Genomic DNA, 27867 nt, shown 5'->3' with positions numbered 1-27867 from the left:
ATATTGATATTTATTTAGATAGTAATTAATATTTAATGTAATATAATGCTATATAACTATATAACTATATAGCATGTAATTATAATATATAATATATAGTTATACTATGTAATATATAGTATAATATAACATGAATGCACACGTTTTAATTTTTAAAAAATGTTTATCTGCGTGGGATTATACTATAAACTATTTTTCTCCAACTTGCTTTTTACACTCGACAGTGCATCCTGGACTTCTTTACATGCTACTCTAACTCAGGGGTTTGCAAACTGCTACTACAGCCCATGGGCCAAATCCAGCCTACCACTTGCTTTTGAAAATAAATTTTTTTTTAGAATTCACCTATGCCCATTTGGTTGCGTATTATCTGTGATTGCTTCTGCAGAGTTATGTAGTTGAGAAAGAGAACATATGGCCTACACAGCTGAAAATACTTCTTATCTGGACCTCTCAGAAAAGGATTGCCAAACCCTGCTCAAACCGTTCTTATTAATAAACACCACCTCTTAACTATTCTGTCTTAGGGTCTCCCAAACAATTACTGCCACTCAAAATTTAGTTGATGAGATACAAACATAATTAACTTTAATATAGCATGCTACCTTAAAATTGAAAAGTGCTGGGGGAGAAGGAAGGATAGACTGACTTTTACCTAGTTATGGCACCAGGAGAAATCACAGAAGGCCTCACAATGGTGTGACCTTCAAGATGAATTTTGGCAAAAAGAGAAGACACTGAAGAAATAAATCATTTAGCACTGAAGTTAAGAGCACATACTCTGGGGTGAGGCCACCTGGGTTCAAATCCTGTCTCTACCATTTATTGTTAGGTGTATGACCTGGTGCATGTCACTTGGTTCTCTGTGCCTCATTCCCCTTATCTGTGAAATGGGATAATAATAGTAACTTTTTCATATGATTATTTTGAGAATTAAATGATACAGTACATGTATAGTGGACAGAGCATACGGTAAATGCTTAGTAAATATTAGTTACTATTATTAAGGGACAGATGGGAATTCCAGACAGAGGAAAGTGCTGGGACAGAAGCACAGGGGCATGAATGTATGCTTTATTTGTACAAAGGTAAATACCTCAGTGCAGCTGGAGGGGAAGAAGCACTGGGAAGTGATGTGTGAGACTGTAAAGAGGGATTGGGAGGAAACTATGAACTCCTTGCACCCCCAGTTAAGGAGTTTGGACACTGTCCTGTCATGCAGTGGGTTTTTTGAGCATGCAGTGGTCTCCTTGAGCTGAGCTTTAAGAAGGACATCCTGGTGACTGAGCATAGGATGTTTGAAGAGAGTGAGACTGGGGATAGGGATGCAGGCAGGAGGTTGAGGGAGTGGTCCAGGTGAGAGATGGGGACCAAACCAGGATGGAGGTAAAGGAGGAGTGGGTTGGAGAGGCATATTGTGGGGGCCATCACTGGGCATCTTGTATCTCTCTTATAGCTACATCTGGCAGCACATTGATATCGGCTATGTCCAGGGTATGTGTGACCTCCTGGCTCCACTGTTGGTCATTCTGGATGACGGTGAGTGTATCCTCCCTGCCCCAGAACTGGGGATGCAGTTTCCTTCCCACTACATAGAAGAGAGGTTAACCTGACTCTGTGACTCCATGGAATGGGTCAGTACAGGTGCTCAGAAGACCTGTCCAGTGAACACATCAAGGTCCTAGTGAAATTAAAAGTTCTCTTATTCCATGTTGACCAACACTTATTTCCAGGTGTCCAACACCCATCCAAGCTTTTGCTAGCCACTGGTTGTATAAACATGAGTGAGAACAAAGGAAAACTCAGACCTAGACAGCTTCACTAGTGAATTCTACCAAACACTTAACAAAGAATGAATACCAATACTTCATAAACTCTTCTAAAACAGAGAAGAGGAGGGAACACTTCTCAACTCATCCTATAAGGCAGGTCCTTATATGAGGACCCACTGGTACCCTGATACCAATACCAGACAAAGACATCACAAGAAAAGAAAACTGCAGGCCAATATCCTTTATGAAATCAAAGGCAAAAATCCTCAACAAAACACTAGCAAACTGAATCCATCAAGATATAAAAAGGATTATATTTCAAGACCAAATGGGATTTATCCCAGGAACGCAAGGCTGGTTCAATGTATGAAAATCAATCAGTGTAATTCACTACATTCATAGAGTAAAGGACAAAAATCACATGATAATCTCAGTTGACAAAGAGATGCCATCTGACAAAATTCAGCAGCCTTTCATGATAAAAAATTCAGCAAACTTGGAATAAAAGAGAACTTCCTCAACGTGATAAAAGGCATCTGTGAAAAACCCACAACTAACATCATACTCAATGGTGAAATACTGAACACTTCTCACCTAAGATCAAGAGTAAGACAAAGATGTCCACTTTTGCCACAAAAGGCCCTAGCCTGGACAATTAGGGAAGAAAAAGAAATAAAAGGCATCCAGATTGGAAAGGAAGTAAAACCATGTGTATTTGTAGATGACGTGATCTTGCCTGTAGAAAATCCTAAGGAATCCAAAACACATTAGAACTAATAAACAAGTTCAGCAAGGTTGCAGGATATAGGACCTATATAAAAGTCAATTGTATTTCTATGCAATTGCAATGAATAATCTAAAAATGAAATTAGGAAAGCAATTCCATTTTCAATAACATCTAAAAGAATAAAATGCTTATGAATAAATTTAACAGAAGAAGTGCAAGATTTATACACCAAAAACTATAAAACATTGCTGAAAACAGTGAACCAGAAACACAAAAACTTAGTTATTTTTCTTCCAGTGAGCATGTAATTCTTAATTGATTTGAGGTTGCAAATAGACAAACAGATAAAAAAAAAAGAACAACAAAGAAAAAAAGACTACAAAATTGGATTCTCTGTCATCTCTCACCCAACAGAGAATAGGCTTTCATTATACACCCAACAGAGATCACCAAATAGTCAGACCATAAGAGCAAATCCCCAGTCATTGCTGCCACCAGTTCAGATTAACTTATTGAAGGTGTACAAGCCAGAAATAAAAACAAATACATAGTATCAGTAGAAAAAGAAAGAAAACTAGAGGGTCAGAAAAAGTTCTGTTGCCACCGAGGATGTACAGGTAAATTGATTTAATTTGTCTCCATTGGATTAATCCCCTCAAACATCTCAGTGGATGACCTTCAGAACTGATGAAATATAATTTTCAAAAAGTTAACATGTCTCTCTCATACAAATAAAATAAACACATGACAAAGATTTTATTCAACTTATTAATGAGGAAACCAGTAAGATATGAAAACTGCCTCCAAGAGCATGTGAGAAGCTGGGCATTTTAGCAACATTAAAATAAGATTGCTGCCAGAAGGAACAAATCTGTAGAGACAGACAATAGACTAGTGGTTAACAGGGACTGCAGGGAGAGGGAAATAGGTGATGACCTCTGATACAGAGAGAGTGTCTTTTGGGGGTGATGAAAATGTTCTGAAATTAGAGATTTTGGTTCACAGATGTGAATATACTAAAACCAGTGAATTATACATTTAAAAGAGTGAATTTTATGGTATGTAAACCTCAGTAAGGCTGTTTTAAAATGGGAAGTATAACTCCCAACTCTTCAGAGCTGAGCATAGTGACTTGCTTCCAGAAAGTTCAGTGTAGAAGGGGGTGGGAGGTGAGAGAGAAACTATGCAGTGGGGAAACCTGAAAACACTGCCTCTATCAGGTGGCCAAGGTCATCAACCATCCTCAATCACATTGATACAGTATACCCTTGATATGATGTGATTAAAATGGCACATTACCTACGTCTTTCTCCCAATAACCCATAATTCCAGTCTTATCATGAGAAAAACATCAGATAAATTCCAATAGGGAGGCATCCCGTAGAATACCTGACAAGTGTTCTTCATAACTATCAAGGTCATCAAAAACAAGGAAGGCCTGAGGCACTGCCATAGCCAAGAGGAGCCTAAGGAGAGATGACAGTTGTTTGTAATATAGTCCTTGGATGAGTTCTTGGCACAGAAAAAGGACATAAGATAAAAAACTATGGACTTGAGTCAATTATGTATCCTCAGTGGGTCATTAATTGTAACAAACGTACCATACTAATGGGAGATGTTAGTAATAGGGGGAACGAGGTGTGGGGTATATGGAAACTCTCTGTACACTCTTCCCAATTTTTCTGTAAATGTAAACTGTTCTGAAAAATAGAGTCTTTTAAAAAATAAATGAGATCCTACTGTGCCTCTGGAAACCTTCTCATAACTTTCCCCAAAGTTACTAGGTGTTAAGAGAGAAAAAAGGTACTATTTTCAAATAAATTTTTTAAACACTGGGTTGAACAATATAAAAGAATTTTTAAATTACATGACTTCTCAGAGCCTTTTCATTCTTAATATAGGTAGTGGCTCTCTAAGCAGCATTTCCCAATGTTATTTGACCCTTTCTTTGCATAACGCCTGCAAACTCCCTTCCAATATTGACAATTGCTCTTTTAATACAGTGGTTCCCAGACACGAGAATTTCATGAACCCTGTAGAATTTTTTTTTCAAAAAGTTTGGGACCAAACATTGTCAACTTTTTATTACAGCAAATAGGGATCTTTAAAACAGAGCATTTTGCTGTCACCATTGTTTCCTAAAATAAAACATTTCAGTACCTCTAAAGGTGGGAAGTATGTAGTTAATTGGAGAGCATTCCTTGAAATGGTATGCATTTGTACTCCATTGTCCTTATGCTTCTCATTTGGCTGTGGACTTTGTGAACCAGCTCGGGGCCTCGGACCGTCGCTTTGGGACCTCGGGTTCCTTGGGCAGTGGCGCAGTTGACTGTTCCTCCTGTGCTCTTTCCGCAGAGGCCCTTGCCTTCAGCTGCTTCACCGAGCTCATGAAGAGGATGAACCAGAACTTCCCCCACGGAGGCGCCATGGACACGCACTTTGCTAACATGAGGTCGCTAATCCAGGTAGGACCTTGTGCTTTTCAATAATATAACTTATTCCAGCTCAGCCCAATGGACCGCAAGGCAACTTAATAGCCACGCCTTGTTTAACTTGACTCAGTCCCTCAATCCTACTTAACTCAGCCCCGTTGAGTTAAACTAAAAAACTCAATTCAACTCAACCTTCACTCAACAGCTCAGCTCCACTAGATTCATTCTCACTGAGCATTTATTTGGTTCAGGCACTGTGGCTACACTGATGAACAAGACATGGCCCTCGCTCTTAACAGGATGTTTGATCGTATTGGTCCTTTTCTGCAAAGAAATATTTGAGTATATTTCTCTCTCTCTCGCTTTCTCTCTTTCTTATACACACACACACACACCCCTTTATTGAGATCAATTCATATACCATAAAATTCACCCTTTTAAAATGTTCAATTCAATGATTTTTAGAATATTCACAGGTGTGAAATCATCATCACTATCTAATTTCAGAACATTTTCATCACCCCAAAAAGAATCCCCATACCCATTAACGTCAATCCCTCTCCCCAGCTCCTGGCAACCACTAATCTACTTTCTGTCTCTATAGATTTACCTATTCGGGACATTTCATATAAAGGGAGTCACACAATATGTGGCTTCTTGTGTCTGACTTCTTTCACTTAGCATCATGTTTTCAAGGTCCATCCATGTTATAGCATATATCTGTACATCATTCCTTTTTATTGCCGAATATTCCATTGCATGGATAGACCACATTTTGTTTATCCATTCATCCACTGATAAACACTTGAGTGGTTTCCACTTTTTTGCTATTATGAATAATGCTGTTGTGTACATTCATGTACAAGTTTTTATATGGACATAGGTTTTCATTTCTCTTGGGGATATACCTAGGTGTGGAATTACAGCTGCACCAGTTTGCATTCCCACCAGCAACATATAAGGGTTCCAATATCTCTTCATCCTCACCAACACTTTGTTGTCTGTCATTTTTATTATAGCCGTCCTAGTGCATGTGAAGTGGTATCTCATTATGGTTTTGATTTGCATTTTCCTAACTGCTAATGATGGTAAGCATCTCTCGTGCTTACTGGCTATTTGCACATCTTCTTTAGAGAAATGACGGGGTTAGGTTGAGCTAGGTTGATTTCCACCTCAAATCCTTTGCCCATTTTTAAACTCCACCTGGTTGTTAAGGGCTGTATGGTATCTGGTGTGGGGATGTAGCATCATTTATTCAGCTGTCCCCTCTAGTCTAGCCTTTGCCCAGGAGGCTGATGCCTATCTTTCCTTCCTCTGACAGATCCTGGACTCAGAGCTCTTCGAGTTGATGCATCAGAATGGGGACTATACTCACTTCTACTTCTGCTACCGCTGGTTCCTGCTGGATTTCAAGCGAGGTACAGACTTCAGACTGGAAACTTGTTCTCAGACTCTTTGTAGCAGAATCTCAGGGGAAAAGGTACCACGGAGGTGAGGCTGGGAGGTGTAACAAAGCCAGTGGAAGAGAGTAATGCCCATTTGTTGAGTTCTATCAGTTCACCCAACTTATCTTGCAGAGACACTATGCAGTAGGTGTTGTCACAATCCCCATTTTACAGATGAGGAGGCTAAGACTGAGAAGAACTAAATTCAGAGCTAGGAATAATAAAGCCTAGGATCTGAGCCCCACTCTGTCTACCTAAGCCCACTTCCCTTCCATTCTATTAAGCTGCTTATCAGAGGCCAAGAACTCTGAAGCCCATAGAGCATCTTTCACACGTGAATTAGAAATGATGTCTGACACGGTGCATTGCTGTCATGCCAATTTGGGGTGATGCCAATAATATCTAACCTGTATGGAGTTGTTTATTAAGGTCCAGGCACTGTGCTGAGCCATTTCTATGTATTATTTCTTCAGTCCTTTATTACTATTAGTATCACCCCACTTACAGATGAGGAAAGAGAAGGGCTCATGGATGGGAAGTAACTAGCCCAAGGTCACCTTACTAGTAAGTGATGGGGCCAGGATTCAGACTGAGTTTATTGGACGTAGGAAGCCTTACTTTTCATCGTTGCTCTATTCTATCTCTTTACCAGACCCAGAGGCAGCAGCCAGCTCTGCCTGGGTGCAGGGGGAAAAGGAGATACCCCCACTGGTGCTAAAAGAGATGGAGGGTGCAGGGAGAGAGGGGGACACTGACCAAGGGGCAGGGCAAGGACAGGTCAATGTAAATCAAATCTGCACGTGCCCGGTTCCTCCACTTACAGGATGTCAGAGTTGGAAACTTACAACCCACCTGGTTTGCATAGCCTATTCTACAGAGGGGAAAACTGAGGCTTCTGTCAAATGACAGTGTCCAGGTCTCCTGTCTCCTGGCCTGACCTCTGTCCACTGCTCCAGGACAGAAGCGCGGACCATGGCTGGCCTGGGATCTTTCCGGAGGGAGGGCAGCACCGTGAGCTCAGTGACTGACCCTCCCCCTGCGCGTGTGTGTTGGTGTCCCGGCAGAACTCATCTATGATGACGTCTTCTCTGTTTGGGAGACCATCTGGGCAGCCAAACACGTGTCGTCCGCCCACTATGTCCTGTTCATTGCGCTGGCGCTGGTGGAGGTCTACCGTGACATCATCTTGGAGAACAACATGGATTTCACAGACATCATCAAATTTTTTAATGGTATCCACATGACCAGGGTCTTATCTGAGGGGTGCAGGCTTCTGGAGGGCCCCTTCCTGGGGGCTGGAGAGGGATGGAGGGTCACTGAGACTGATGCACCATGAAGGGGATGGAGGAGGGTTCTCCCCACTTCTTGCGGCTATTTCCAAATGGATGAGTTAACATCTTGTAGTGCTGAGTGATCCCTGTGTGTTTTTCTCAGGGATCTGGCAGAAGGGGCCTAGGTGTTGAAATCAGGCTCAGGGAGCATCCCTGGCTCTGCCGTTAACCAGCTGTGCCATGGACATGTCGCTTCCCCTCTCTCTAAACATCTGCTTCCTCATCTGGGAAATGGAGTAACAGTGTCTGCTTCAGAGGGTTGACATGTGTAGGGAAAGCAGATACAGGAAAGCAGTTGAAGTGGCATGAAAAAGGCACAGTCTTTGAAATCAAACAGAGATTCTGATCCCAGCCTTGCCACCTGGGAGCTGTGTGACTTGGGCAAGTGACTTTATGTCTCTGGGCTTCAGAGTCCTTGGGGATAAAATGGTACTAACACCTCCCTCATGGAGATGTCAGGAGGATTAAATCAGACCACAAGGATATAAAGCCCATCAATCAGGTGGTACTTGGCTCATAGCTGTTGCTATGAATAGAAGCTGTTGCTACTATCAATATTACACTATTAAAACATTTTCTTAAACTAAAGAAGTTTTTGGAAAAAGCAAAAGAAGAAAAAAGCCACCTGTGATGACCTTACACTGGAAACATTATTAGTTTTCTTTAAAGAAGCTTTTTTATTTTGGAATAATTTTAGATTTAGAGAAAAGTTGCAAAGATAGTACAGAGAGTTCCCAATACCCTTCACCCAGCTGCCCCTGATGTTAATATGTTACCTGATCCTCGTACATTTGTAGAACAAAGCAATTAACATTGATATATTATTATCAACTAAACTACAGACTGACTTGATTTCACTTGGTTTTTTAACTAATGTCCTTTTTCTGCTCCAGGATCCAATTCAGGAAACCACGCTGTACTTAGTGGGTTCATTTTTTTAAAAATGTTTTTTCCACCTAGTCTTTCCCAAAATAATGTATATTTTTATGTTGTTACCATTTCAGAATCCAGTTGTATCTAGAGTTTTTTCCACTTAATGTTTTAAAAACCATCTTCCATATAATCATTTTTTTTTTAAATTTTATTTATTTATTTATTTATTTTTGGCTGTGTTGGGTCTTCGTTTCTGTGCGTGGGCTTTCTCTAGTTGCGGTGAGCGGGGGCCACTCTTCATCGCGGTGCGCGGGCCTCTCACTATCGCGGCCTCTCTCGTTGCGGAGCACAGGCTCCAGACGCGCAGGCTCAGTAGTTGTGGCTCACGGGCCTAGTTGCTCTGCGGCATGTGGGAACTTCCCGGACCAGAGTTCGAACCCGTGTCCCCTGCGTTGGCAGGCAGACTCTCAGCCACTGTGCCACCAGGGAAGCCCCCATATAATCATTTTTTAAGACAGCAGAATATACCTCAAGTGACTGTTCATAACTTACTGAACCATCCCTTCTGATTGGGCATCTAGGTTGTTTTCGGTTTGAGGGTGTGATTTGAGAACCCAAAGCAATTCCTGTCTTAGCATGGAGGTTCTCAAACTTTCTCAGTTCATGGCACCCCTAATGTCTCTGTAAAGTTTTTGTGGCACCCGGACCAAAAGTTCCATTCAGTAACTAGTTAGGTCCAAACCACCTAATAAGTATATCTATCCTAACAACTTAGTAGCCATTTGAAAAAATAATACATATAAGTCAAAAGAAAATAGTATTTTTATTTTATATTTAAATAAGTACAGTTACTGGGACTTCCCTGGCGGTCCAGTGGTTAAGACTCCACACTCCCGATGCAAGGGACATGGGTTCAATCCCTGGTCGGGGAACTAAGATCCCACACGGCACACGGCGTGACCAAAATAAATAAATAAATAAAAGTAAATAAATAAATAAGTACAGTTACTAATGGGTGTGTTCACCTGTTGGGCTTTGCACAACTTCTCAAACCTTGGAATCATTTTGAACCCCACCACCTTCATTTCTTATTCCACAGTGATTTTCACATGATACTTGCTTTTATCACGGCAACTGCTTCCTGAAAACCTAGTTTTTGCAAAGCTATAAAGCCGTTGATAGGAATGTCATGAAATTTGCAAACTCACTTGCGTTAGCAGTTTATGTGGTGTTCAGCAGATGTGGAAGATAGTGGTATTTCCCTCAAAGTTTCCATGTGTTCACTGTGGCACCCTGGGATTCCTCAGCACCCAGTTTGGGAACCATGGTCTTAGTGTTTTTGTTTGTTTTTCTTTTTTTCTTCTACCAAATGATTTCTTTCTTTCTTGGGTTTTTGGTGGGGTTTTTTTTGAGGTTCTTTTTTTTTTTAATGTTACTTATCCCTATTTTTATTTTTTTTTATTTCAATTTTTATTTATTTATTTATTTACTTCCTGTGTCGGATCTTAGTTGAGGAACACAGGATCTTCGTTGCGGCATGCGGGATCTTTCGTTGCGGTGTGCGGGCTTCTCTCTAGCTGTGGCATGCGGGTTGTCTCTCTCTAGTTGTGGTGCGTGGGCTCCAGAGCGCGTGGGCTCTGTAGTTTGCGGCACGTGGGCTCAGTAGTTGTGGCACGTGGGCTTAGTTGCCCCGTGGCATGTGGGATCTTAGTTCCCTGACCAGGATTCGAACCCACGTCCCCTGCACTGGAAGACGGGGACTACCACTGGACCACCAGGGAAATCCCCAAATGATTTCTTTATGATAAATGTCTAAGTTTAGGATTATTCTGCTTTGAAGAGCTGATCATTTTGTGTCACTCTCGACAAAGTGATTATTGGTGCTTTCTCCCCTGCCCTCCCCCTCTCCTTCTGTTGCTTCCTTCCTTCTCTACTTTTAAGCATCTACCATGTGCCTGGCATTGCTTTCTTAAAAGGTGTCCAGTCATTATGTTTGTAGGAGGGTGGTGGGAGGACCTAATATTTTTTTAAACACACACACTGAGAGCCAGCTTCATCTCGTTTGATCTCACAGTAACCTTGTGAAGTAGGTACCGTTATGGTTCCCATTTTACAGATGAGGAAACCGAGGTCTGGAGATGCAGGCCTTCCCCAAAGTCTCTGCTTCCAGAACTGCTCTGGGGGTGATGCCAGATGATGATGATGATGGGGATGCCCCAGAGACCTCTCCGGGCACTGAAAGTGCATCCCGAGTATGGACACAGAAGGAGGCTCATGAGATTTTACTTCCGCTCTTTCAGAAATGGCTGAGCGACACAACACCAAACAGGTCCTGAAGCTGGCCCGGGACCTCGTGTACAAGGTGCAGACCCTGATTGAGAACAAGTGAGGACCATGTCACCCAGGCAGCGTCAGCCGAGCCTCCGCCCACCTGCCTGTCCTGCCTGCTTCTCCTCCTGGCTGCCCAGGGAGCAAGGTCCTGGCATCTGTTCCCGAGCATGGACCTCTGTGCAAAGAGAAAGTACCCCAACTTTGGCCACCAGGCAGGTGGGATCGAGGGGTTGCCCCTTCAGTTCAGCCTTATGTTTCCTGTTTGACCAAAGATCGCCCAAGTCTGGGATTTCTCCCTTGTGGGAGTTGGGAGTTGTTGGTGTGCGGAGGGAACATCTTCGTTCATGGTCCCCAGAATGGTCTCCTCCCTCTTCTCTCCCATCCCTCCAACTGTCTTGTCGGATGAGACTTGGGGAGGGAACTTTTTGGAAACTGGTATAGGAGAGGTCTGTGGGGCTACCTCTGTACTCTGAAAGGGGCCTTTGGAGATGTTCCAGAACGTGGCTGGAAGGTTGGCCTGGAGCAGAGCACTGTTGACATTTAATGCTTTTTGGAGGGATGCTGCCCTGTGCACTCTTGGAATTTGAGCAGCCTCCCTGGCCTCTACCTACTACATGCCAGTAGCACCCTCCTCCCCAACCCCTAGTGACATCCCGGAGCACCTCCAGACGTTGCCAAATAGCCCCATTTGAGAACCACTGGCTTGGAGGAGGGGCTACAAGTGTATCTCCTCTCCACTTTCTTTGTACCTGAGCCGCCTATATCCTGAGACTTTCTTCCATTTAGAAAAGGCACATGGGGTCCTTTGCACATCTCTCTTGGGGTCCTGGATTTCAACCGTTGTGTATTTCTCATTTTTTCTCCTCCACCTGGCCCAGGAGAGACTTTTTTCTTCTTTTAAAGAAGGACGTCTGCCTGTGAGAAGTGTCTGTAAGCATGAGATAGGCCTCTTCCGGGTACTGCTCAGGGGCCCCCGGGCAGGGCCGAGTCCGTGTCCCCTTCCTCTCTTCCCAGGGAGGACCTCGCCTCTCCTTCCATACGTCGGGTCTGATGTTCCAGAAGCTTGGAAGATGTGTGTTGGTGCAAGCCACTTGTTTAGGGAGGCTGGCTTTTCTCTAAGTGCCCTTGCTCACTCAGGACAAAGGAGGGAAATGAGGACAGAGGTTGGCCCAGGTAGGGTATGTCGGGTGTTTTCCTTGGGAAAGAAACATCAGCTGGTGAACTGGTGCCAGGGTCACAGACCAGACTGGAAATGGTCCCCTCCATGTCTTCACACAGAGGGTCACCAACCCCCAAACAGGCCCTAAGCGAGCTAGTTTACCCTGCCTACCTGTCCTCCCAGGAGAGTGGTCCTGCCAGCCCTTCTCTTCCGAGAGTGTACCAGAGTCGGGAGAAACAGTGAGAGTTGGGAAGGGATGCTCTTCCCAAGAATGGCAGGTAGGATTTTGGAGAGGGTAGGAGACTCGTCAAGCACTTTGAAGCATTCACAGAGGCAGTGCATTAGTCCTTCCGTCCTGAGCAAACCAGGATGGGGAGCAATCCCTGCCTGGAGTGCTTGTGAAGGTGCTTCCCTTGGACCCAGCACTTTAGGTTGCACTGAACTTCCGCCTGAGTAGGGCCTCCTGGGCAGGATGGATGAGACTAGATGGCCCTCGCTTCCGAAGAACGCTCCATGAGAAATGCATCTCCTCGCCCTAGTCCCCCACCTTCCCAAGATGGGAGAAAATGTATGAAAGTCCCCTCCAGATGAAAGTTTATTTTGCCATTCAACTGTTCACTACAGAGGATGTTATTTTAGCAAGACCCAGGTCCTAGACCTTCCGATTCTTATTTGTTTTTTGACAGACTAGTCTGAAAGTACAGCACAAGATCTCTTCTCTGCCTTCTCTCGTGGTGTTCCAGAGAGCGTCGTGGTTGTGATTTGGAATAACTCCTATTTATTTGGCTTACTGTGTTTATTCGGATCTCTGTACGTTGTGTGTGTCCTTGTGTCCCTGAATCGTATGCGTGCGAGTTGTTTTATCTATGGAGTGCCCTCCTTTTCTCAGTGTTGCCAACATATCTTGTTACAGTTTACTACAGAGTTGTGTCTATAGAGAGAGAAAATATATATAAACAGAAACATGTGAACCTGGGTTATTTTTTGTTTCTGTGTTTGGGGATTTTCTTTTTAATTTGAAAGAAAGAAATGCTTGCTTCTGAAGACTGTGTCCTAATACCCCACCCTCCACCCCACCTCAGTGATCCAGACACAGAGAGGGACATATTCTTATGATAGACTCCCTGGTCTTTCCCCTGAAAGTTCAAGGCTGGTGAATCTCATCTCATCCTTTGTATCAGTTAGCTGTTACCACAAGTAATGCTGTGTAACAAACCACCCCAAATCTTAGTGGCTTCAAACAGCCATTTATTTAGCTTGTGATGATTCTGTAGGTCAGCAATATGAGCTGGGTTCAGCTGGGCGGTTCTTCTGGTCTCAGCTCGACTTCTTTGTGTGTCTCTGGTCAGCTGATGGCCAGCCAGGCTACTCTGCTTTTGACAATTGGCCGGCTGTTGTCTAGGATAGTGGGAGAAACTGGGCCATGTATCTCCCATCCTCCATTAGGCTAGCTCAGGCTTGTTTACATGGCCATGATGGCAGTTTCTAAGAGAGCAAACAGAAGTGTGCAATGCATCTTGAGACCTAGGATTGGAATTGGCATAAAGTTATTTCTACTATATTCTTTTGGTCAAAGAAGTCATATGGCTGAGCTCAGATTGAAAGGATGGAGAAATAGATTCCACCAGTTGATGGGAGGTTTTGAGAAGTGACAATGAAAAGGGCTGTAAGTACAGGCAGGGAAATAATTGAGTATTTTTGCAAACAGTCTACCATGTATCCCAAGGTCCATGCACAGGAGGGGTCCCAAGATGGTCAGCCATTGGACTCAAGAGTATACCTCTAAGTTGATGCCTCACTGTATCCCCACTGCTGAGCTAGCTCCTCTCTCACCCCCAGTGTTCCCATAGACCATCAACTTATCTCCTCAATATCTATGATTCCCACTCACGGCTGCCATTCTGAACCACAGTCTTTGGGCAATGGAGACCTCACATGGATCTCCACCCCCAGCAGCCTCTAACCATGCGCCAAGGGAAACTTCTGGTTTTCCGCTGCAGAAGCAAAGCTTGATTTAATCTAATGAGCACCCATCAAAACTTCAGGTTTTCTATAGAAAAAGTTAGTTTCCAAATAAGCCAGCAAAGTAAAGGAGTTTCAGGTGGCATTGGTGGCCTGGCTAAGCCCAAGTCACCACTTTCTTGGAAGATTGCCAGCAGAGGTAAGTCTGAAGCCACACAGCAGCAGGCAGGTGGGGACTTGTCTTTTGCTGGCCCACATGGGGCTCTCTTAGTGGGAAGGTCTGCTTCTTCCTGGGAGAAGCTTCTGAGAGCAAAGACTGGTCCTGATGTTCTGACCATCCTTTGAAGCCACTGGTCTCATTTCCCCAACTCCAGCCATAGCTTGGTACACGTGGCCCTCCCCCTGGAGGACCCCACTATTCTTGCAGCTGCCTGGCACCACCAGACCTGGGTACCACCAGCATACCTGTTATGTCTGTACAAATGTGCAGTTACATGCATTATTGACTTATGGTAAAGGACGATATATTTTGTGGGAAAAAAATCCTAAGAGAATGTTTTGCTTTTGTAAAGGTTTTCCTAAACACATGCATTTGCACCTTGCATAGATGTGAGAAGATGAGTCTTGGGCCACTAGGCACGTTTTCGTGACTCAAAGCAGGGATGGAGAAGGGGTCTTTGTTGCCATGTGTATGGCACACACAGTTGTCACTGTGGACTCCTCCTCCCCCTCTTTTCTTCTTCTTCCTCCACCTCCTCCTCCATCTTTTCCTCCATTTCTTTACCTTCTCCTTCCCCCATCCCTCCAATTCCTCTCCTCTCCTCCTTCTGCCTCCTTTCCTTGTAGCCATGAGCATGTGGATACTGTCTGTCACCATGTCTTCTGCCTGAATGTTGCTGTTCGCATTCAGAACAACACTGCTGGGTTTAGACCCTCTGGCTGCTCTGTCATCTCTCTTCTAAATCACGTTCCATTTTCTTTTCACCTCGAGCGTTCCATTTGGCTTGTGGGAGAGGCCATGGGGCAACTGAGAAGCACTTATGCAAAGAGTTTGGGAGGCCCCAACCATCCCATTTCAGAACAGCTGCAACCATTTATGCCATCCTGTTTCATCTTCCTTCTTATCCCTCCCTCCTTCTCTCCCAGGCCTGAGGTCCCAGCAGCCCTGTGGGGAAAGGAGGTGAGGGTACAGTCAAGGGCAGTGGGAGGAAGTGGTTTAGATTTCTTTCCTTTTCAACAGATACTCAAGTTTGAGAGACATTAGATCCATCAATCAATGAGTCTTCTCCCCAAGTTTTATGACAGCATCAAACTCAAGTCACCTGCAGTCCACCTTTATGATTTGGACCATATCTGTGTACCATCTGTACTATTATATCTTTACTAGTTTTCTTTTTTCTTTTTACTTTTCGGCCACACCGCGTTGCATGTGGGATCTCAGTTCCCCGATCAGGGAGCGAACCTGCACTCCCTGCAGTGGAAGCGCGGAATCTTAACAACTGGACCACCAGGGGAAAGTCCCTTTACTAGTTTTCTTTAAATCAACTCATTTTTTAAAACTTCAAACTTATGGCAAGCCAGGATCATTTGCATAAACAGAAGATGGTTGTAAAAATAAATATTATTATTTTGCCAAAATACTATTTCCCACCAAAGGCTTTCTGAAGCTTGCTCTCTTGCCGTTAAGAAGAGATGTACTAAGGGTTTGAGAGGTTAAAGACATGCTAGCACCAGACGAGCCTTTCTTCTTGGAGGACTTCAAGGAGGATTGAAGTGGGAGTGACTTTCTCACCACACCAACTAAAATCATGTCCTATATCTTTGTCCACATGCTTGGGGAGGGATGACTTAGGATCCCAACTCTGCCACTTCCTGGCTGTGTGGCTTTGGGCAAGTGACTTTACCTCTCTGAGCCTTGGTTTTCATTTCTGTGAACTGGGGGTAATAATGCCTCCCTTGGGTCTGGATTCAGTCCCGGCCCTCCTCTTTCCACTGGGACCCTCTGCCCCTAGCATCACTGGGGATGATTTCCTGGTTGGGACCTCATTTTCCCTGAGTTCCCATCATCTGTCTTGCTCAGGTTCTCAGGTGAATCTTTGACACAGCTCCTGGAGGAGAACTGGGGAAGGGATGAGCTCTGAGCCCTCTGGGGCTATGACAGAGCAACTGGAGTTAGGTGTGGTGAGGCCATCAGTTCTTGGCAGGAGCAAAACCCACTCTGACTCTGTAGTTTGCGTCGGGTTCTGCTGAGTCAGGGAAGGGCTCTTGGGTCTCTGTGCTGCTGGCCTTTAAGCTGCTGGACACATTGAGAGCTTGAGCCCAGGACAGGTATAGACTCTAGAAGGAGCACAGTTTGATCCTTTTTGGAGTGCCAGCTTGCCAATCCGTTGCTAAGTCAACCTAGTAGAACTCAAATGACCTACAGAATGATGCCGTTCCCTGGGGACTTTCCATTACATCAGGGTGTTGGGCAGGAATCCTCCAGTATCTTCCTGGCTTGCTTTATTCAGTCTTGTGGGCCCAGTGATTTCCAGCCTCGGCAGGTAAAGGGCTCCTGTAAACGAAGAGTACCTCTTATGATGATGAGCAGAAAATCAGACAGACGGATCCCTCTGTCTCTTGTCGAATAAAGACAGCGTCTGTGTAAATGCTTCTGCTTCATAGGCTGCAGATTTGCTCCCTTTGGCATTGCTGAAATTGTTGAAAGAGAAAATTAAGGAACGTGGGAGCTGCCGTAAAGTTATTACATGGAGGAGGCGGCTCATCCCTAGCGCAGGTGGGTGACCTGAAGCTGAGCTTGGGCTTCTTCTTGGTGGCATCTGCTTGCTGCTTTTTGCACTGGGATGCTGCCTGGGCCTCCTGGAATCTTCCCACAGAAGCCTGACTCACATCAAAGTGCTTCTGATGACACTTGAAACATACCACTGGTCTTTGAGTCCATTTGGATACCATGTGGTGGCTTCCTAGGTTTTCTATTACTTTATTCCCTTGTTCTCTTACTTTTAAAAGTAATTATTGTCCTTATTGTTTTTTCTGAAAGATGAATGCAAGCTGCATTCTCTGTGGTCTGTGTGTTTTCAAAATAATAGAATCGCTCTAGTAATATAATATTGTTGTTTACAGATGTTCTTAGTTGAACATTTAAAACCAAAAGAGTTTGGTGAGCTGGGTCGGGGCAGAGATAACAAATTCAGGTGTCATTTTGCCTCCATCACAGAGTCTGACAGACCTGGATTCAAATCCCAGCTCTGCCACTGATCGGCTGTGTGACTTTGGGCAAGTGACTTTGTCTCTCTGAGCTTCAGTTTTCCCTTTTGTGAAATGCAGATAATAAAGCTTCCCTTAAAGAGAGGTTTGGTATCAAATATTTTTGCTTGCCTGGCATCCTTGCCCCATTCTAGGACCAGCAACTTCTCCCATCTTCTGGAGAAATGTATCTCCTACGTTATAACTATAGTTATAGTCTAGTGAGATTGCTGACATGCCCCTCCCCCCAAGGTGGGCACATGACCCAGTTCTGGCCAATCAGATTCCTTCCCTGGGAAGAGAGCAGTTCACTCTTCCTTCTGGGGCAGTCTAGCTAGAGGGGTACCAGCCTGGAGCTGCCTGTGACTATGTCTCTTGCAGGTAGGGGAGCAGGCATGGCTGCATCCAGCTACTCAAGTGAAGTCTTTAGAGCTCCCTCTTTGTCAATCTTGTGGTTCCACTGTTGTCCATGTTGGCTTATACAGGTCCCATACCCATCTCTGAACCAATCATTCTGACTGGGCTTGACTGGCCATAAGGACTCATTTGTCCACCCTAAAGCCTGGGGTGGTCAGAGAGTTGCTGAGGGTCATTCCCCAAGGGAAGATTAGGGCGCTTTTCCCAAAGAAGAGTGATGGGTCTTGATAAGCAAAGGCAACAGACTGAATCCATCCCTGGCAGAGAGAGCAACGTGTACAAAGGGGTGGAGCTGTGAAGAGACCTACTGTGGGCTCAGAATTCAGTGTGGCTGGAGGGAGAGGTGCAGGGTTGGGTGAATGACAAGAAAGAAGCTGAAGAGAGAGGTTCGGACTGGATCGTGAGGGGCCTCATGTGCCCCAAATAACAGTGAAGTTTCCACATCAGTGGGATTATCCATGGAGGGGTGAGATAGGTCCTTACTGCCTGACACCCACCCACCCCCAATCCCCACGTCAGCACTGGACCACCTCTCATCTATAAGGGGCACTCACTAGATGTTTGATGAGAAAATGAAAAATTTTCAAATTCTCCAAGAGGAGGAGTTATAAAAAGGGAAGGATATTTTTATTTTATTCTCTCATAGAGAGAGAATATGCACATACTTATTAAAAGATGTAGTATTGGAGTGGTGAGCACGGATTCAGAATTGCCCCAGGCACTTTTCATGAATAGATTTATCATCACCACAGTCCTGTGAGATAGGGATTATATTTATAGCTAAAGTTTATTGAATACTAGTGCCTAACATCGTGCTAAGGGCTTTATTTATATACAGCATCTTAAGTTAATTATCATAACAACCCTATGATGTAGGCATTATTTCACACACACACCCATTTTACAGAAGTATACACCGAGGCCCAGAGAAGTGAAGTGTCTTGTCTGAGGTCACACAGCAAGGAAGCAGCAGAGGTGGGATTTGAACCTGGGTGCGTGGTGATTTCATACAACTGTTGCATGGGCTCTTTTTGCTTCTCCTGAGATATTTTTATTTGCTCATTTCTGGCACGAGGATGATGCTGTCAGTGTCACTGGAGAAGAGGATGGTCCTCCGCTGGACCTCGGTCACGTGGAGCCACCTGAACATGGGCAGGAGGCTGGCCAGGACTGCGTGGAAGATGGCAGTCACATAGCCCCAGCCCAGCCGGCACTGACCACTGTGGTACACAGAGGAGGCTAAGCAGGCTTCCTTGGCAAATGGGGAGGCCAAGCTGATCGGGAAAACCAGCAGGCCCACAATGGTGGCGATGGCTAGAAACAGCAGCAAGGAAAACCAGTGTGTCAGTCAAGGGGCTCTGGGCTGCCTTTCCATCCCAGGACTCATTCATCCACCCTCCTATCCACCCACCCATCCATCCATCCATTCACTTATTTATTGGCTCATCTATCCTTTTATCCACCGATCACTCAGCTTAGCCTTCCACCCATCTGTCCATCTACTCACCCATCCACTCATTCTCTCCATTCCTCCACCTACCTATCCATTCACTCATCCATCCATCCATCCAACCAACCATCCACTTAGCCACCTGCCTTCCACCAATCCATCCATCCATCCATCCATCCATCCATCTATCCATATTCCAATCTATCCATATTCCAATCTACCCATTTTCCCCATCCTTCCATCCATCTATGCATTCATCCATTCTTCCAGTAATATGTCTATTGATGCATCCATCAGCTCATCCACCTACTTACCCACCCTACTCCATCCATTCACCAACCCATCCATCCATCCATGCACTCATTCATCAAAACTGTTAGGCACTCTGTCAGAGGTACTAATGATACTAAGAAAATGAACCAGACACCTCCGCACCTAGAAGGCACTCCCCGTGCAGGAGAGTCACGTGACCTGCAGCCACCCTTCAGCCACTCTCGTCCACTTGAAGTTCCCTGCACGTGCCTTGCTCTCGTCTTTATGCCTTTGCCCGTGATGCTCCCATTACCTGAAACACCCTTCTACATTTGGTTAACTCCCACTCATCCTTCCAGGTTCATCTCAGTGATGCCTCCTCAAGGAAGCCTTCCTTAACACCTTCCACACACTGGGTCAGGTACCTCTTGGAGTTTTTCCTTGTATCCTGTGCTCATCCTCTTGTGCCAAATATCCACTGAGTTATAACTGCCTAATACACCCCACCCCCAGTAGACACTGGAGGACAAGGACTGTATCTCCATCCATTGATTCAACAAATATTTAATGAGCAACTATTATGTGCAAAGTACCGTGTTAGATGCTGGTGATATCAAGGTAGACAAATCCTTGCCCTCATGGAGCCGATGTTCTAGTGGAGAGAGATGCACAGTAATCAAGCAGGCAGATAAGATATTACCAAGCAGGCAGGTAAGTGCTATGAACAATGGAAAGCAAGGTAAGAGGAAGGAGACTCTAAGGAGAGGGAAGCTCCCTTACCTTGAGGTCATGGAAGACCCCCACTGAGGCAGTGATATTTGAGCAAAGCCCTTAATGAAGTGGGAGGAGCAAGATGTGAAGATCTGAGAAGAGAGAATTCCAGGCAGAGGGAACAAGCTTGGTTTTTATGAGCAACAGAAAGCAAGCCAGTTTGGCCGGAGCATGCTGAGCCTGGCGGAGCAGGTAAGAGATGAGGTCAGTGAGCGAATGAGGGCTTCATCAGTGGAGCCTCATCGGTAACAGGAAGTCATTGGCGCGGATAAGCCAGTCCGGGTGGCATGGTCTGATTTCAGCTCTAACAGGACCCACTTGGCCAGAGTGTGGCAAACAGACTCTAGGGGGCAAGGGTGGCAGCAGGGAGACGTGTGAGGTGGTCACCTCTAAACCGGGTGAGAGATGGTGGAGAATTAATTGGATGAAGGTTCAGTCAAGACCTGAGCTAGATCATCCCAAGCCGATGTGTGAATTAGAGAAAAGCAGATGCAGCCGGGCAGACGCAGCCCTGCAGTTTCACAGCTTAGGGATTGGAGCATGGTTAGATTTCAGCAGCTCTCAGCCCTCAGCTGGATGCCCTTGTGCAGTGCACAACCTGCCCAACTATATATGATGGTCCTGGTAAAAATGATGCAAAGTGGATGGATGGGAGAGAAACAAAGGAGGACAGACTATTAAGACTGGGTTTGGATAAGGGCAAGAGAGGGTGATGCTAAGGATACCATTCCCTACCTCCAATTTCTGGCTTGTTAAAGGACCTGGAATAGTCTACAATCCTAGGGTTTATCTCTGAGATTCAACTAGGAGGCAAGACTCTGCTTACAGGCTCATTCATCCATCCATGCATTCATTCATTCATTCCACAAACATGTCTGGAACACATATGTGATAGAAGATTTACCTGCTGTTGCCTGCAGCCCTGGCATTGGGCCACTGCCCCTCCTTGGGCACAGCCCTTTGGGGGCTAAGGCCCAGGACAGGAAGAGAATTGCATTGAAGGCCAGTAGGAGCCAGCCTCCAAGGAGCGTCACAGCTGAGACCTGCCAGGAAGAGAAAGGAGGGAGGGTGTTGTCTGGGGTGGAGGCAGTCTCTGCTCTCTCTGCTTAACTGATCAGCTACTGAGTCCTCAAGATCCCACAAGGTCTGTGCTATTATTATCCCTGTTTTACATATAAACAAACAGAGATATAAGGAATTGGAGTCATTTCCCTCAGAGCACACAGCTAATTAAGAGGTAGAGTCAGAATTAAGATCTAGATCTACAACCACCATGCCCTCCCTTAATTGAGTACCTGCTATACAGCAGAGTCACCAAGAGAGGCACCTTTGTAATCATCGGTTTTGAAGGCTGTGAATCTTCCTTAGAGGTGCTGAACTGGGAGTCCCAACCCATTGTGCCCATTGTTGAATTTGGCAATTTGCAGTGACTTTCAACACCTTAGCTGTGGTTTTCAAACCTAGCAGCGCTTAGATAGAGGATGACCAGGTAGGTGTGTACAGGTTGTGCACTGCACAACTCTAGGAGATGCTTTTGGGAGTCATCACAGAAATGCATATTGACTACAGTACTTTTCCAGCAGATGGCAGTATAGTGTCCTGAAGAAGGGGCACCCTTTTCCTAATTTGTACAAAGGCACTGCACGCTGGCAGCTGCCTTCAGGATCATCCTGGGTGTTTGCTAACAGGCAGATAGCCAGACCCCACCCCGCAACTACGAGTCAGTGGTTAGAAGGAAGGTGGGCAGAAATTGGCTTTTTTTTTTTTTTCTCTGATGGGTTTAAGAGTGCCCCACCGCCAGGTCCCAGTGAATCCATGAGACCACGCCTCACCTTCCAGGCAAAGTCAGGAATATCATCCAGGGACCTGAAGGTCCCACAGCTCTGGTTCCAGCTGTTACCCTGAGGCCAGGAGCAGTAGGTGAGGACACCAAAGGAGAAGGTGGTGGTCTGGAACCAGGCAGGAGAGATGAGGCTGAGGGCTGAGATGCAGGTTAGGGAAAGCCCCAGAGCTGCCCACACGCTGCCCACCATCAGGGAATGTCAGTGACCTAGAGATCAAGGGACAAGATTAGTGGAAGGAGAGAAACAGGGGCTGGCAAAGGTGTCCCCCCTCCTCCGCCAGCCAGGGATCTGGTCCTGTCTTCAGATCACAGGTCATTAGTCTCCCTTCACCCTGGGATGCACTTGGAGGTGTTAATAACTGGGGTGAGGGTGGGTCTTTTCCCTAACAAGTTCTGGAAGTCGAAATTCCAAATTTTAGAATGAATGTTAGTGCTTAAACAGACCTTGGAGCACAACCAGTCCTCATGGGAAATGATCATCACTGGTCCATGCAAGCCCCCTCTCATGTTTCATTCATTCATTCATTTATTCCTTCATTCATTCGCTCTGCCCATCAAGGCTTGCACTTTCCAAAAGGTCTGCTTCTACCCAGAGGGAGCACCTTTTCCGAAATCCCACACAGATGCTGTGTTTCTAGCAACCACCCTGCCCATCAGCTATCTCCTCCCAATCCCTGACCATTATTTAATGTGTATCTTTTTGCATGGAGGTATTTTTGCAAAATCAATATTGTTCAGTATATGTGTATTTTTCATGTATGTAAATGGCATTGTTTTATATATTGCTGTTCCACGTGGTGCCACATACGACCCTTGAGGGCTAGTCAGGTGGCACCTGAACCCAGCCTTAAATGCCAAGAGTTATTTAGTTTTCAATTCTCCTTCAATCCTTCTCTTTGCACCAAGGAGAAAATTTCTGTTGGAGCTAAAGGGTCTTAAACATCTCCCAAGCATCTGTCAATCTCCTCTTTTTAAAAGACAGGGAGCCTTGAGCAAGCAATGGAGTCTAGTGAGATTTGGGGGATGTAGTTGAATTTTCCTTGTATTTGTTGTGGTGTTTTTGTTCTATTTTTTGGCATGATACTGGTTATCCATTTTAAATTAAAATCTATTTTAAGGAGAAAGAGAGTTGATTTCAAGTCCGGTCTTACCAAAATAATAATAGAGGTTGGATGAGGAGGCTGAGGCAGGATGGTGGTTTGCTAATAGCCAACATTGTCACTGATGGTCAGAAGTGAGGCCCAGAAGGGCTGAGGCAGCCTAAGGGCGCCCAGGGTCAAAAGCAGCTGAGCCAGCCAAGGGCACCTACACAGACTTTCCAGGACTTCAACCTTGGGTTTCACTTTGGGACTCTAAGCCCAGCCAGCACTTTAAACGTGGCCAGAATCCTGGGCTTGGCGGCCAGCCAGTCCTTCTACCACTTCCCAGCTGTGTGACCTGGAGCAAGTTACCCCATTGCTCTGGGCCTCAGTTTCTCCATCTGTAAAAGCAGATTCTAAATCCCAGGGGGCATGTAGTGTTGGGTTCAATCACTGAGCAGGATGATGTGGTAGAAAGAAGCACACAAACCATGTTTCCCCCATATGACCTTGGGGAGGTCACCTCGTCTCTCTGGAAATGGGGGTAGGGGTGTTGTGAAGGTTCTAGGGGGTCAGATGCAAGTGTGTTGCAGGGAGAGGGGCTGAGCTAAGCCTGGGAAGGTAGGTCAGGGTAAGGTGGCACAGACGTTTTATTCCCAGGATTAGAAAAACCTCATGGCAGGTAGCCAGCAAATGAGACACGGCCCCTTGAGGAAGGGAGGATGGATTTTTGTCCTACGCCAAAATCAGCCTCAACTTTGGGGTTGGCAGGATCCCGAGGGGTGTAATTCCAGCCAGGAAGCTGGGGAGCCCAGAGCTGACTGAGGCCCGTGATTTTGCCTCTCTCTGGCTGCCCCAGTGCCTCTCCGGGCGTTTCTGACCTTGAAAGAAGTTTTGTTCTCCAGATAATGTGCTCAGTGTCACCTGGGAAAATCACACCAACCGTCCAGGTGCCCAGAAACTTAAATGAGGCATTATAACCCGAAATCACATCCGGCCAGGCTTCAATTACCTGGAATCCACCTAAGGGAAACTTGAAAGGGATTGAATATTTTCTCCTCCAGCTCAGTGCTTAGCTGTTAACGGCAGTTGACAATTCCTGAGCACTCATCAAGCCCCATTCTAAACTCTTTCAGTGCCTCATTCAATTTAAGCCTGTGGGCCCTCTGTGATAGGGTGGGTAGTACTGTTATCTGAGTTCCCATTTTACAGATGACAAAACGAAGCCTCAGGAAATGAGTGGTGGACTAGGGACTCAAACGCAGGGAATCAGGATCCTGACTCTGGGACCTAAACCCAAAGTGATATTAAGGAATTAGTTTAAAAGTCAAATACCCCAGCGTTTTTTAGGAGCTACCCAGGGTTAGAATTTGGTCAACCCTCCCACCTGCTCCAGCCAGTGAGCATAGATGGCCAGGGTAGCCATAGTCAGCCATGGCAGGAGGGGAACTGGGATTTGGGTATTTAGAGGTGGCTGCCAGAGCCTTGGTATGTCCCCACAGCCAAGTGCCTTCCTCATCCTGGTGTCCATGTCCTCCTCTGTGAACTGGAAGGAATTGGTCATTCATTCATTCAACTTTTATGTGCCCAGCCCTATGTGACCTTCACAGATACAGTGGTGAACAGAACATAGTGCCTGCCCTCAAGGAGCTTAGGGTTTCGTGGGCAAGGCAGACAAACAGGATGGAAGACTATGGTCCATCATCCATCCATCCAGTCAACAAATATTTATTGAGCATCTACTATGTTCCAAGAACTGTTCTAGGTGCTGGGGATTTAGTAGTGAGGAAAACAGACAAAACCACTGTCCTCATGGAGCTTGCACTCTAGTGGGAGAGAGAGACAATAAGGAAATAATATATAAGATGCTTGATGTAAATAAGTGCCACAGAGGAAAATGAAGCTGGGAAGGGAGATGGTGAGTGACTGGGGGATGGTCAGGAAAGCCCCATGAGAAGGTGACCTTTGAGTAAGAGCTGAGGGAGGAAGCCATGTGGATTTATGGGGGAGGAAATTCCAGGTAGAGGGAGGTGCAGGTGCAAAGGCCCTGTGGTAAGCGTGTACTTGGCGTGTTGGCAGAAGCAAAGAGGACCCGGTAACTGGAAGGAATGAGGAAAGGGGGAGAGTGGTGGGCCTTGTAGGCAATGACGGATCTTTGGCTTTTACTTTCTGAGTGAGATGTGGAGTCTGTGGGTGGTCTCGAGCAGAGATGTGACATCACCTGTCCCAGTGTTTTAAAAAGATCACTCTGGCTTCTGCATGGAGGAGAGGCAGAAGGAAGGGCGAGGGAGAAGCAACCAGAGGCAACTTCAGTCGGTCAGGTGAGAGACATCAGTGGATCCGAGAGAGAGGAGAGAGGGTGGGTGGGGGCAGATTCTGGATCTTTGTTGAAGGAAAAAGGCAGGTCCGGCCAACCAACTTTGCTTACGGATTGGACTTGGAGTGTGAGGGACCAAGAGGAGGCAAGGATGCCTCCAGGGCTTTTGACCTTGGCACCTGGAATGGAGGAGCTGCCCTTACTTGAGATAGGGAAGCTGCAGGAGGGACCGGTTTGTTAGGAGAGGTGGAGATATCTGGGTGTGGTGTAGCCTAAATGAAGTCTGAGATGTGTATTTTGCCAACCCATCGATCAACAGATGCAAACAGACACAGCGTCACACCAAGAGAAAGCCCAGGGCGACGTTGGGGCAGGCTCAGAGGAGGGGCACCTGATCCAGCCTGGGTGCCAGGTGACATCCAGGCTGAGATCTGAAGATGGGCAAGTCGGGTTTAGGGGAGGACTTTGACCCACATCCCTTGTCTCATTCTCCTAGCTGCACAGCCAGGTCAGCCCGACTTCTGGTGCTTTTCCAGCTCCATTACAAGTTGGCTGTGTGAGCTGGTCAAATTATGTTGTAATGTAATGGCTCCAAGCCTCTGTTTCCCCATTGCAGTGGACTGAGTGTTCGTGTGCCCCCCAAAATCACATGTTGAAATTCTAACCCCAGTGGTGATGGTATTGAGAGATGGGCATTTGGGAAGTGATGAGGTCATGAGGGTGGACTTATGAATGGCATTCGTGCCCTTATAAAGAGACCCCAGGGAGCACCCTTGCCCCTTCTGCCATGGGAAGACATAGCAAGAAGACAGCCATCTATATACCAGGAAGTGTGCTCTCACTAGACACCAAATCTACCTGATCTTGGAATTCCTAGCCTCCAGAACTGAGAGAAATAAATTTCTGTTGGTTATAAGCCACTTAGTGGCACTAAGTGTGTGGCACTTTGTTATAGCAGCCTGAGTAGACTAGAACACCCACCTGCAGAAGGATGGCCATGTCCTAGACCAGTGGGACTTAACCTTTTGGAGGTGATGAATTCCTTTGAAAATAGGATTTAAAAGCATGGATGCATCCTTCATGCAGACTTACTTGTACACACACACCCACACCCACACACACACACACACAGTATTGTAATTTCAGGGGCTCATGGACCCTTAAAGCCCATTATGGCTCCTGGACAATACTTTCCTCTCTCCCCATCCTGACCTCACATCCTTCTTCCCTCCAGACTCACCACACTTCAGGTCAAGACCCTCCAGCGTGGCCACTTCTTCTCAGGCTCCAGCTTTGACTGTACGTCTGGGACCTCATAACAGGTGTCCTTCCGTTTGAAGGAAACATTCAGGCTGCTGAACAAAGTCCAAGTGTGTGATAAGCTGGCCTGAGGGTGTGTGTGTGTGTGTGTGTGTGTGTGTGTGTGTGTGTGTGTATTTTCCTTCCCAGTTCCTTAAATCGACAGGCTTTCACTGGGCTGCTGGGTGGGCTGGGCAAAGAGGGAAAAGCCAGCCCCAAATCAGGATATGGTGAGGGTATAGGGGTTCCTGGGTAGGAGAAGACATGAATAGGGATTAACCGATCTACGATTAAACACCAGGTGTTGAAGTTCTTGCCACTGTGCTCTCTACCTTTCTGCCTTGGTAATTCTAGTTGAGGGATATTTCTCTGGGATCTGGATATCTACCCTGCAGGCTGTGAACTTGCGGAGAGTAGGCACTGGATCTGAAAAATCTTTGTCCCCCATATTCAGCATAAAACTTGGCACAGAATAGGCGCTTGTCTTGTCTTTGCGGTAAGTGATGGAAGTACAACTCCAACTGGCTCAATTAGAAACGAGAAATGCATTGGCTTACATAACTGAAAATTCTGTGGGACAGCTTCAGGCACAGCTGGCTCCAGGTGAACAAATAATGGACCTCTCTTTCTCTCTCCATCTCTCAGCTCCATTTTCCGCTGAGTTACGTTCGCTCTCAGGCAGATTCTCTCTCACAGTGTTGACTTCTGGTGCCTCCAGGCTTAGCAACCCCAGAGAAAAGAAAGCTCCTCTTTGCACATAGTTGCCGCAATTGCTGTGATTAACGCTCACTGGACAAGCTTGGGTCCCATCATTGTGGCCAGGGAAATGGGATGCTCTGATTGGCCAGACCTAGGACCTGGGCTCAAGGATTAGGGATTGAGGGCTGGAGAATGGGGATTAGAGTAAGCATGTCATGAGGCTCACCGCACTAGAACTACATGGACTAAAGTTGGGGGATGGGGTGGTTTCTAGGAGGAAAACCAAGGTGCTGTTAGCAGAGGATGGGCCGTGGATGCTGGGAAAGTGAGAACAAGAGGCGTCACTCTGATGCTATAAATGCTGACACGACAAATAAGACACATCAGTTGGTGCTGTCAGAAGCAGGAAGGTTCAGTGATGCCTGAGACCGAGGCTCAAGTCCCAGCTCTGCCACCCACACT

The 27867-nt window shown here is 45.9% G+C and overlaps 2 protein-coding genes across 4 annotated transcripts in view; one reads left to right on the top strand and one right to left on the bottom strand.

The window, feature by feature from the left end:
* SGSM1 (small G protein signaling modulator 1) overlaps nt 1-14815 on the top strand; it is an 84339-nt gene extending 69524 nt beyond the window's left edge. For 2 of the 3 annotated variants that reach the window (XM_036823771.1, XM_036823770.1), the window contains exons 21-25: nt 1457-1539; nt 4855-4964; nt 6253-6349; nt 7441-7608; nt 10881-10969. In XM_036823771.1, the coding sequence (XP_036679666.1) occupies nt 1457-1539; nt 4855-4964; nt 6253-6349; nt 7441-7608; nt 10881-10969 (547 nt within the window). Of the gene's footprint in view, nt 1-1456; nt 1540-4854; nt 4965-6252; nt 6350-7440; nt 7609-10880 lie in introns of all 3 variants that reach the window. The other variant, XM_036823772.1, reaches the window with a different exon arrangement.
* A 3886-nt stretch (nt 14816-18701) lies between these two features.
* TMEM211 (transmembrane protein 211) lies at nt 18702-23133 on the bottom strand. Its single transcript, XM_036823244.1, has 3 exons — nt 22001-23133; nt 21073-21211; nt 18702-19009 (listed from the first exon to the last, which is right to left on the bottom strand). Exons 1-3 carry the CDS (start codon nt 22199-22201, stop codon nt 18747-18749), a joined length of 603 nt encoding a protein of 200 aa, XP_036679139.1. The 5' UTR covers nt 22202-23133; the 3' UTR covers nt 18702-18746.
* Nucleotides 23134-27867: the final 4734 nt, after the last annotated feature.

Source organism: Balaenoptera musculus, chromosome 14 (assembly GCF_009873245.2).
Source record: "Balaenoptera musculus isolate JJ_BM4_2016_0621 chromosome 14, mBalMus1.pri.v3, whole genome shotgun sequence".
NCBI classification, from domain to species: domain Eukaryota; kingdom Metazoa; phylum Chordata; class Mammalia; order Artiodactyla; family Balaenopteridae; genus Balaenoptera; species Balaenoptera musculus.
The sequence above is the reverse complement of the archived record's forward strand: the minus strand, read 5'-3'. Positions and strand labels throughout refer to the sequence as shown.

Bases quoted from the DNA above. Each gene is read 5' to 3' on its own strand.
- TMEM211 (XM_036823244.1), bottom strand. From the start codon at position 22,201: ATGGTGGGCAGCGTGTGGGCAGCTCTGGGGCTTTCCCTAACCTGCATC. The intron at 21,212-22,000 runs GTGAGGCGTGGT...TCTTCCTGGCAG, and splicing joins TTCCTGACTTTGCCTGGAAG to GTCTCAGCTGTGACGCTCCT. The intron at 19,010-21,072 runs GTAAATCTTCTA...TGCTGTTTCTAG, and splicing joins AGGGCTGCAGGCAACAGCAG to CCATCGCCACCATTGTGGGC.